The sequence below is a fragment of the Pyrus communis genome, chromosome 16, assembly GCF_963583255.1.
Source record: "Pyrus communis chromosome 16, drPyrComm1.1, whole genome shotgun sequence".
NCBI lineage: Eukaryota > Viridiplantae > Streptophyta > Magnoliopsida > Rosales > Rosaceae > Pyrus > Pyrus communis.
Genome location: NC_084818.1, coordinates 14,164,817 through 14,176,010, shown reverse-complemented (window position 1 = coordinate 14,176,010; position 11,194 = coordinate 14,164,817). Strand labels below are relative to the sequence as shown.

Sequence of the window (11,194 nt, the reverse complement as noted above, 5' to 3'; positions counted from 1 at the left end):
TTGTTCCATCAGATCTAACTTCTAACCCACCTTAATACATATATCAAAGTTTTCTTCTCTCTCTCTCTCTCTCTCTTTGATGAAGATCACAAGCACTGTTAAACATTCAACACCCATCTCCTTCCTTCCCCTTTCACTCTCTCCATCCCATGCATGAAACCAATGAATTGACTACACTTTGCCTCTCCCAAAGGAAACTAAACCACCACCCCAAAAAAACCACACCACCCACCCCCACAAACTAATCAAACACTTCTCTCCAACACACAAAATGATGTCCTCAGATGCTGCACAGCCGGCAAAGCCAAAAGACGACGAGAACCCAACAGGTGGATCAGGCAGTAGCCGGCCGAAAACCACATCATCATCGTCATCGGGGCCAAAGCTGCCACCACCAGAGCAAGCCCTCAAGTGCCCGAGATGTGACTCACCCAACACCAAATTCTGCTACTACAACAACTACAGCCTCACGCAGCCACGCCACTTCTGCAAGACTTGCCGGAGATATTGGACCAAGGGCGGTGCTTTACGCAACGTCCCCATCGGCGGCGGCTGCCGGAAGAACAAGAAAATCAGGTCGTCTTCATCCTCCAATTCCAGGCTCTCCTGCAGCTTCGACTCATCAAAAGACTCGGCCGGTTCTTCCTCCTCGGAGAATATGATGCTCGGCGGCTTGAAGTTCTTCCATGGCATTTCGCCTGCCATGGATTTTCAGCTCGGCAGCATATCTAGGCTCCATAACAACAACCAGTTCTCTTCAAACCCAGCAGCTGGGATTAATTTCAACAACTCATTTTCAGCTTTCGGAGAAGTTTCGGGTACTTCAGGTTTGAATATTAGTACTCATGAGCCATCAGCCGGTGGTGGGACAAACGCTTGTAATAATTCTTTTCTGGGTTTTAATTATCCGCTCACTTTGGGCGGCGGTGGAGGCGGTGCAAGTGGTAGTGGTGGGTTAATTAGTACACAGAATATGATGAGTGCTATGAACGTGCACAGTAGCCTTGCGTCTTCCATCGAGTCTTTGAGTTCTATTAACCAAGACCTTCACTGGAAAATGCAGCAGCAGAGGCTGGCCATGTTGATTGGTACGGAAGAGCATGACCAGTCAACTCATTCAACGCAGTCTCAGCTTGAAAACCAGCAGAAAACGCAGCAGATGATTACACCCATAAGCTTGTTTCAGAATCTGGAGGTATCATCATCCTCAAAACCTGATCATCATCAAGGTGTAAATCATGGAAGAAAAGAAGGTGGGGATACCGCCACTGAGTGGTTCTTCGGGAACTCTTATGTAGCACCAGTGACTCCAACTCCAACGAACAGTGGTGGTGGTGGTGGCGCCGGAGGCAATGAGAACGCAAGCAACTGGCCTCATGGAATTCCAGCGTGGAGTAGTCATGATTTGCAGCAATACAATGCTTTACCCTAGATCATGAGAGAGAGGTATATGACAATTTGAAAGCATGATGATCTAGAAATTAATCGGGGAAATTATATTAATTTGTTTATTTTAAGAAATTATCTAAGAACTAAAAACACATTTTGGCATATGTTTCTGTTGATGTTGTTTTTGTTGGGGAGGGGGGGGGGGGGTTTGTATGATCATATGCAAAAATGTAAAAGTTAACTGGTAACAGAAGGAAATTGTACGTTTTGCCCTGAGTTCATGATTATATTATCCAGTATTTTTTATGAATGACCCAAAAAAGGTGTTGATCAAATGTGTTGATATATATGTTCATGGTAGTTTTCCCATTTTCAAATGCATGTAGATTGAAAGAAAGATTGTTGTTTATAGTAGCAATAAATGCAAGAAAATCTACTATCTATACATATGTAGATTGAAACAAATAAATTTGTTGTTGCCTAATTAAGTTTCTTCGGCCACTTAATCAAGGAATGATTATGAACAGAATTGGATTGTATGTACATGGGGTTTTTCAGTAACTTAATTATGAATTCTTTTGGCAATGATGTGGTTATTAAACATCATTTAGGGTTTACATTAATCTCATTGCTGAGTATTTAACATATTAATTCAGTTAACACGTACGGGGTTTAGTTTCTCCCCCTTGTCTCAAAATATTAATCCCGTTCGGATCTGTACCCCATGTAGATTTTGGGGTGTTATTAAATGGGGTATCTTTGATTTGTTTTATGTTTCGTCTGCATCTACAAGTCTCACTGTCTAGTAAGTAAGGTGTCTTAGTCTCTCCCATAGACTCTCTCTCTCTCTCTCTCTCTCTCTCTCTCTCTCTCTCTCCCTCTCCCTCTCTCTCTATCAAGGAACTGAGTCTCAGGCTCCATCTCTGTCATCGCCCTCTGATCACAATGACAATGTATGAAGTAGCAGTAAGGGGCCAGCTAGTTAAAGCCTCCATTGTTGGGCCTCTTCCTAGCTATCTCTGCAACAGTTGCAATGTGAGCCAGCCTAGCCTGCCTGCCTGCCTGCTCTCTGTCTGTCTGTCTGTCTCTCTCTCTCTCTAGATCTGTTGCTTATTGGGGCTGTGTTTGTAATAATTAGTGTGGCAGTGTGGTGTGATTTGGTTCTGTCTGAAAAAGTGGTGGTTTGAAAGTGTATTGAATGAAGGACTTCAACATTTGAATCAATGAGAGAGAGAGAGAGAAGTGCTTAGGGTTCCCTTTTTTTGGTGTAAAAAAAAAGGGTAATTCATGAGTAACTTTTTAGAGTGTTGGAGATCGAGCTCTTTCTTCCGGGCTTATTGCTGCATACTATTGAAAGCATCTCTCCCCCACATTACGATTCTGTTTCATTTCTCTCGTGAAAGGATTTTTTAATGTGATCAGAATAATAAATGATATATTACATGTTATTATATAAATGGTGAGATATGTATGTTAAAATGTTAATAACTTAACAAATGCAATTTCCTACTACTTATATAAAAACACATAGTATACTACACATGTTCTAATCACAGTGAAATTTTTTTTCATTTCATGAGGGAGAGGAGAAAAGAGAAGCTTTGCCTTTTCACTTTCCAACTTTATTCTTCATTTTACCTATTTACGTGAAGAAATATACTAAAAAGATTTTTTTAAATCATATTTTATAAATCATATGATATTGCAGTTGATTGTTGAATTCGTTTTTAATAATTTAAAAAGAATAAATTCAACCATTAATTACAACATCACTTGATTCACAAAACATATTTAAAAAAAACAATCTCTCTAACATCACTTTTCGTGAAACTAAAAACAGACCCCACCGCTTTCAAAATTATTAGCAGAAATATTGCATAAAGCTCCTACTGCATCTGTAATTAAAAAGAATCCTACATTTCTCCTTACATCCATGTATATTTTACTCAACTATGCATATGTGTACCCGAAAAAGCATGCATCTTCTAATTACTTAATTACGTATTATGCTTTTTCCATGCAGCGCTCTTACATAAATACATATGGTTTGCTTGTCCTTAAATGCTTAAGCAATCTTTGCATGGATCAAAACCCATCTCTCTCTCTCTCTCTCTGATCTCTGAGGGAGAACTATCAACTTGATTATCATGTCCTGTAAAAACAAGGCCCATCCTTTCTGTCTTTACCTTTCTTAAAAATTGGGCTAGCTAGCTACATGCAAGGCAAAAAGGTTGTATATCTATATGTCTGTATATATATCACTATCAGTTGAGTAAAAAATTACATGTGCCAGGATTCCTTACATGAAACCAGTTTTTGGCTCTCACCCATTGTGTTTCATACCCTTTCGTGCAACATTCTTTAGGGTTTAGGGCACTGTGACACCACCAACTCCGTGCTGCTAGCCCCCCGCCCCCCCCCCAATGTATGATGTATCTTCAGTCTTTACAAACATGTTGCTTCTGCTTTTCCATTCATCTCTCTCTCTCTCTCAGACACACATGGATTCAGTAAAGATATATATGAAGTGAAGCTCTACTCAAAAGATTATCAATCAAAATCATCAGTCCACTCTCCTTCTATTCTTGCAAATTAAAAATTATGCATATCTATATAACTATCTCTTTTTACGTTTTTCATAAAGTAATACTAAACAGACCAACTTTTTAGACCAAATTTGTAAAACCATATGATGTGTTATCAATAGAAAATAAACGCATTAATCAACAATTAAGTAATAATCCAATCATCAACAATCACGTCATATGATTTACAAAATTTAGTCTAAAAAGTTGGTCTCCCTAGCATTACACTATTTTACATTATGCATGGAAATAAAATTATTAAATTAAATATTGCATATCAGTGTTAATAATTAATTTAGAGAGACAGAGACAGAGACAGATGAGTGATCAACAACGGAAGAACATGAAGCTGCGTGATTAACGTGAAGGACTGAGTGGGAGAGAGAGAGAGAACCACTTTTTGTTAGACTGTGTGTTTGCATCAACTGTCATTTTACACAAGTTACAACCCAGCTCGAGCTACCAGCTGCAAGAAGCTCATGACTCTCCAGAGAAACTATAGGTTGTTCCTCATCCTCACCTGCCTTATCCTACAACCCCATTGTCGGCCACCACCTACTATATATGTGCCCGTTGATTAAACTCATCATCTACCATCCAATTAAACATGCATGTATGTGCGGGACCATTCCAAGGAAGAGCACGAAGGTCATGCTTACAAGTAGCCAAACATATTTCTTTATTGCACGTTATTTCAGAGGAGGTAATGCTTCATGATGACATGAATCAAAAGGAGTTATGGATTACTCTTTTACGCTCAATGGTTTTGACTAGATAGATAATGGAAGACTAATTAACTTTTTCCTTGATCACCTTTCATAATCCTTTGAATGTCGACTTAATATTTATAATATTAATTAATTCATTTCTTTGCACTTCGTTATGAAAATGACATATATTCTACCGACATCATGCATAGTAAAATGTTATAATGATAAACAATCACTCGGGTATTCTATAACGTCGTCAAACTATTCATTTTATTCTACTGTATTTCGAGTGAATTCTTGTCCAAATTAATGGTTATCCAATCGATATCTTAACATGTTACATTGTATCCTAAGAAAGTGCTTTCACATTATTTTGAGTAATGTTACACTTACTATCTATTTGTACTATCACTTGCACCATCTTTACGTACCCATCAACAGATGTGGGTCTCATATCGATGAGAAAGATGATACAATAGATGGTAAATATTATAGCATTTTGTAATATTTTTTATTATAAGATATAATCCTCCTAACTTTTGTCAATATAATTGGTGGTCGAGCTAGCTAGGGCTCAACTGGTATGAACAAATTATGGCACACAAGAAAGGAGATTAGTTCTCTATAAGAAAAACATGGACGAGGCAATAAGTAAGGACATCAAACATGTCATCATCATCATCATCATCATCCCCACAATGTTCGTCCTCTCAGTAAGATTTTGTTTTGTTGTGTGTGTGATGACCTGCTGGACAATGGAGATACCGACCCCTTTCCTTTTTGAGAACGAGAAAATCGCTTTCATTTCGTCACCCTTTTTGGCATTTTCCTTCGAGGCCGGAAAGCTGTTACCCTCTCTCATTCTCTCATTCTCTCTCAGACAAACACACACACCTTCCACCAAGCCACCTTTGAAATTACTGCATTTACATAAGTCAATCGCAATTTAATTGTATTTCACAAAATTTTGTACAGCTTTTGACTGCAACATTGAAACCAATATCTTAAGTGCTTCCGTTCTACGCATGGGAGTGCAAAGTGATATTTGTTGCATTTCTGTTGAGTTGCAAAACCTGTTACATTAATAGACAAAAACACACACGCAACATGGTTACAGACATTTGCATACATCTACATTCTAACGAACCTGCGAATGACACATACAAATTAACCTGGATCAAAATTTATTTGTTGAAAAGTCCTCTGGATCAATGGTATTGATGGCAATATATTTAACTTCATGTAGTAACATGACATATATGGCTAGACTCATGCAAAGAGGCTAAGTGGATGGTCTATTTTGGTACTATATTAGACGACTATATAAGCATTTAACCCAAAATGAGTAACGGTTAAAAATATTCAAGATTTATTAAGCTCCGATGCTAGACTTCTATTGTTTGATATGGCTATACTCTCAACATTATAATTCTTAACCTACGTACTCTTTAAACAAATTAAATCCCCAACAGCTAAACGATTTTGAAAGATGATCATTATTTTACATGACTTGATTCACGTGGGATAACTAATGTAATTTGAAAAAAGTTGGGTTTCCATCATAAAACCAATTAGCAATATAAGGAGTAGTCCAACCTCTTATAAAAAGCCCTTGCAAGGTTTCACTTTTCACTGATGTGAGGCTTTTTTTATCTTCACATCCTTACACGCTCCTTTACATGTGACGAATTTTCATGCCAAGGCATGGACAACGCAAATTGGATGACGTGAAACACGTGGGCTAACCTACTGATACCAAGAAGAAAGTTGTGGTTTCACCATAAAACTAATTGACAATATGAAGAGTAGCCCAACATCATAGTGCAGAAATGTGGTACGCCCTAAACTCCCTCCTACTTGTATGTCCGTATATGCTTGAGAGAGAGAGAGAGAGAGAGAGAGAGAGAGAGAGAGAGAGAGAGAGGTGGCCAGAATCCCGTGAGAAAGCAAACCATAAACGAAGCCCATAAGCCACAACACATAAAACCAATGTTTTGATCTGCCATAGATAGAGGGTTACGTACCAAACGTTACATCTCACGGGCCTTCCATCCCATCCTTCTCATCTAAAACCCTAACAACTTCTACCATCGTATATTACATGCATGTATAATTGTATATATATCCATTCTCCTTTTTTATTTCTTGTTCTCATTATCATATCTTGTCTTCTTATGATGGCTATTTGTCAAATTTTCACCAAGCTTCAACAATGGCGGAAAGCTTAATAAGTAGTTTAGGTGTCAATTTTATTGATTTTGAATGGTGTCATTAAGATATGTTGAGGTTCATCAAGATAATAATTATCAACCAACAAAGTAAGATAGTGTTTGATTTCGACAGATAAATTGATATAAATAATTATCAATTGGCAAAGTTTCTTGTTAATAAAAATGACTTCCAACGAGAAAATATGTGAGCTTGAAGTTTAATATGCAACAACACCAGATTCAAATACAAACCTTTCATTTATAAGTAGAGGAATATTATTAGATCGCAAAACTAATTAAGTGGGCAAAAATGTAAATTGTATTAGAAAATGTGAAATTTAAAAATATATTTTATTGGGAGATGAGATTTAAAGTATTAATTATCTCTGACTTTTAAATTCCAAATTTCTTTCCACACTCGAATTTCAAGATCTCCATGTTGATGACGGTAACCAAGGAAATTAGAGATTGTTAATTCTAAATTCCTCACTTTTTAAACAAGTCCGGATCAGTTCAATTTTCTCGTCCATGTCTATACAAAGGTTGGCACTTAGTAATAAAAATGGAAATTATTAAGTGAAAATGTGAGGAAAAACTCTTGTGTGATTGTCGTGCTACTACATGCATAATGTTATTAATTCACATATTGTAACTTAATATAGGTGGAAGACGAGTCTACATAAATATATTTTAACAAAGGGTGAAATAGTACCATGAACCATTACTCTAATCTTAGAGGCACTCAAACATGTTCTTGGTTAATAAGACACTAATGAACGCATGGTGCATAATTGTGTTGGGAGTTTCAGAATAAATTTGTAGATCGCACATGCTACCAGGAGAACATAGATGAAGGGAAAAAACAACCAAATGAAAGCAAGGAATTGGTGACGTTCACTCTAAATTTGAAGATCTCCATCATTATGTAATGTTGCAAGATGATAAGAACCGATAAGATAGAATGTACAGGTTTGACTAAGAAGGTCGGCACCATATTGAACTTTGCGGTTATCTCATCTAAGGTAGAATCAAAAGGTCTCCAACATCAAATTTGACATATTTAAAATTACTAAAGTAAACCAAGGTATGATAATGATTTTGTCCTTTCTCTGTTGCCATCTCCTTCTGCACGCACCACAGCCCTCGACAAACTCACAAATCCAAGAGTACGGCTGGGCTTGCTCACCGCTCTGCTGCACACTTAGCAATCTGGAACTTCATGGACCATGAAGGGTATTCCCGCCATTTCAGTATGTTTTGCAAATGTGAAGTCGCTCTCTAGTCTCTGTTCTCTACTTACACAGTTACACTCACGGCTTTTAAAGGTTTGACTTTTACCCTGTCACTCTTACAGTACTACTAATCTGCCACTGCTAGTGCCACAAAGAGAAAGCCCAACACCTTCACTGCTTCTGCTTAAACTGTGTTTTACCTGTGAATTATTATTTTAGTTGAAATTGACTCCTAAAATAATTTTTTAATAAATGAAGGACTTACACTTTCAAAAATTAGTTGATTCAACCTTTGCAGTTAGACTCCATTCATAATTCTGTTAAATGTTAAGGCAAATTTGTCTTTTCATTATTCAATCTACAAATCACCTATCAACGCCAATTAAAAAAACGACATGTGGACTAGAAAAATGGAAAAACACGAGATTTTATCATATATAGCCAAAACTAACCCTTCAATTTCAAAAATGTCCATTTTTATAAAAACTATCAATTATAACAAAAAATGTACTTGAATAGACTTAAATGCTCAAAACTTTAAAACCAAATTACACTACAACAAAAATCCTTGAATTTCCCATACTATTTGGTTGTCACCGAAAAACACTAACTTGACAACTGGAAAGTAAGTTTCAACACCATGAAAATATCTAAAATACTAACAATAGCCACGCCTCTTTCATGGGTTCTAATTCCCCCCACTTGGTATGGGTAATTTGAGTAAAACCTTTGAATTCTAAAGAAACTCCCAGAGGAGTTTGATTGGAGCTCTTTGGCTTGTTTTACGATGATTTCGTTTAATTATTCTAACTGCTATATGAGTTATCATTGATGTGGGTTTTCTTAATTTTCTTTCCACCAAAACCGAATCATCCCGTGGAATCCAATTGCCGATGATTTTTCCGGTTATAAGCCATAGAATTCAGTTGCTTTGTATGTGATATGGTTGGGTACTGGATGAAAAGAAACTTTATTTCTTGGCTAGAATTAAAGAAAACTATGATCAGAATTAATAGATTCATATACACCGATAATAATTTTTACTTAGTGAATCCAAACCAATTCATCAGCTGTTGGTGAATGAATCGGCAAAAGTTGCGTACTTTTGTAGGGTTTAGACTTTAAGGTTTATTTTGTTTTTTATTTTGAGGGTATTTGAGTATTTTCCAGTGTAGTTTTGGCTAAATATGAAATTATTTACAAAAACTGACACTTACTAAATTGAGTATTAAATTTTCCCCTCATCTTTTGATGGAAGCTCCCATGATATGCATCAACGTTATCAAGATGTCATGACATTGGTTCAAAAGTATGGGAAGCCAAACATATTTCTAACTATGACGTGTAATACATCTTGGGAGGAGATAACAAGTTAATTATTTCCTTGCCAAACACCACAAAATCGGCCAGACTTGCTAACTAGAATTTTTAGATCCAAATACGAACATCTGAAGAAAGATATTTACAAGACTGGAGTTCTTGGAAAGACAATCGCTCATGTGCATGTAATTGAATTTCAAAACCGAGGTCTGCCACATTGTCACATGCGTATTATTCTTGATAAGTCATACAAGTTAAATACACTTGATGATTATGATCTCATTGTGAGAGCTAAAATTCCATACAAAGAAGAAGAACCTGAATTATACAATATTGTCCGGAAACATATCATTCATGGACCGTGTATGTAGAAAAAGGTATGTAGGCTAAAAAATATATTTGTTATTGATACGTGAATGTGGAAAAATGGAAGAGAATGCAAATGGAAGAGAATGCTTATGGAAGAGAATGCAAATGGAAGAGAATGCTTATGGAAGAGAATGCTTAATTTTTTCATTATATTTCTCTACAAGATTACAAGGATATATATACATGATACAAATGTGTAGGTAGGACAAGGTAGCCGTCCTAGTGTGTAGGTAGGACAAGGTAGGACAGCTGTAGAGGACAAGGTAGCCGTCCTAGTGTGTAGGTAGGACAAGGTAGGACGGCTGTAGGACGGCTTGACGGCTGTAGGACGGCTAGTGTGTAGGTAGGACAAGGTAGGACGGCTGTAGGACGGCTTATTCTTCCAATAATACAATTACACAAGGACTCCAACCATATTCCTTATTTGGCTAACACTCCCCCTCAAGTTGGAGAGTGGATGTCAAGAACTCCCAACTTGCGTAACATACCCGAAAACTTTTCTTTCCCAAGAGGTTTGGTAAACAAGTCTGCCAACTGTTGTGCCGTACCCACATGCTTGGTCTTTATTGTGCCATCTACAATCTTATCTCGTATAAAGTGACAATCCATCTCAATGTGACGAGTTCGTTCATGAAAAACAGGATTGGCAGCTATATGTAACGCTGCTTGATTATCACAAAATAAAATGGAAGGACCATCCAAAGGAATGTTCAAATCCTTCAACAAAAAACGAAGCCAAACTATCTCGCAACAAGCACCTGCCATGGCCCTATATTCCGCCTCTGCTGAAGAGAGCGAAACGGTTTTCTGTCGTTTCGTCCGCCAAGAAATCAAAGAACCGCCCAAGAATACACAATACCCAGTAGTCGAACGGCGAGTGATAGGGCAACCTGCCCAATCAGAATCACAAAACGCAGTTAACTTGGTCTGGTTGTCAGAACGAAATAATAAACCTTGACCTGGAGTAGCTTTCAAATAATGAACAATACGAAACGCAGCATCCATATGAGATATCCTTGGCTCGTGCATAAAACGGCTTAGAACATGCACAGAATAGGTGATATTCGGCCGAGTGATAGTGAGATATATTAACTGACCTACTAATCGTCGATACTTTTCAGGATCCTTGAGAAGTTCTCCTTTATCAGATAATTTTGTGTCATCCATAGGAAAAGCAATGGGTCGTGCTCCCAAAAAACCATAGTCCTTGAGAATCTCTAATGCATACTTGCGTTGAGAAATATAAATCCCTTGTTTGGAACGAGAAACCTCAATATCCAAAAAATATTTTAAATCACCAAGGTCTTTTATCCGAAAATGATCACGGAGAAAAGACTTCAGAGAATTAATGGCACTAGCATCATTGCCTGTAATCACAA

General features: G+C 37.2%; 1 protein-coding gene across 1 annotated transcript; it reads left to right on the top strand.

The window, feature by feature from the left end:
- Nucleotides 1-1,577, top strand: LOC137719420 (dof zinc finger protein DOF5.7-like). Its single transcript, XM_068458461.1, has one exon. It carries the CDS (start codon nt 272-274, stop codon nt 1,430-1,432), a length of 1,161 nt encoding a protein of 386 aa, XP_068314562.1. The 5' UTR covers nt 1-271; the 3' UTR covers nt 1,433-1,577.
- Nucleotides 1,578-11,194: the final 9,617 nt, after the last annotated feature.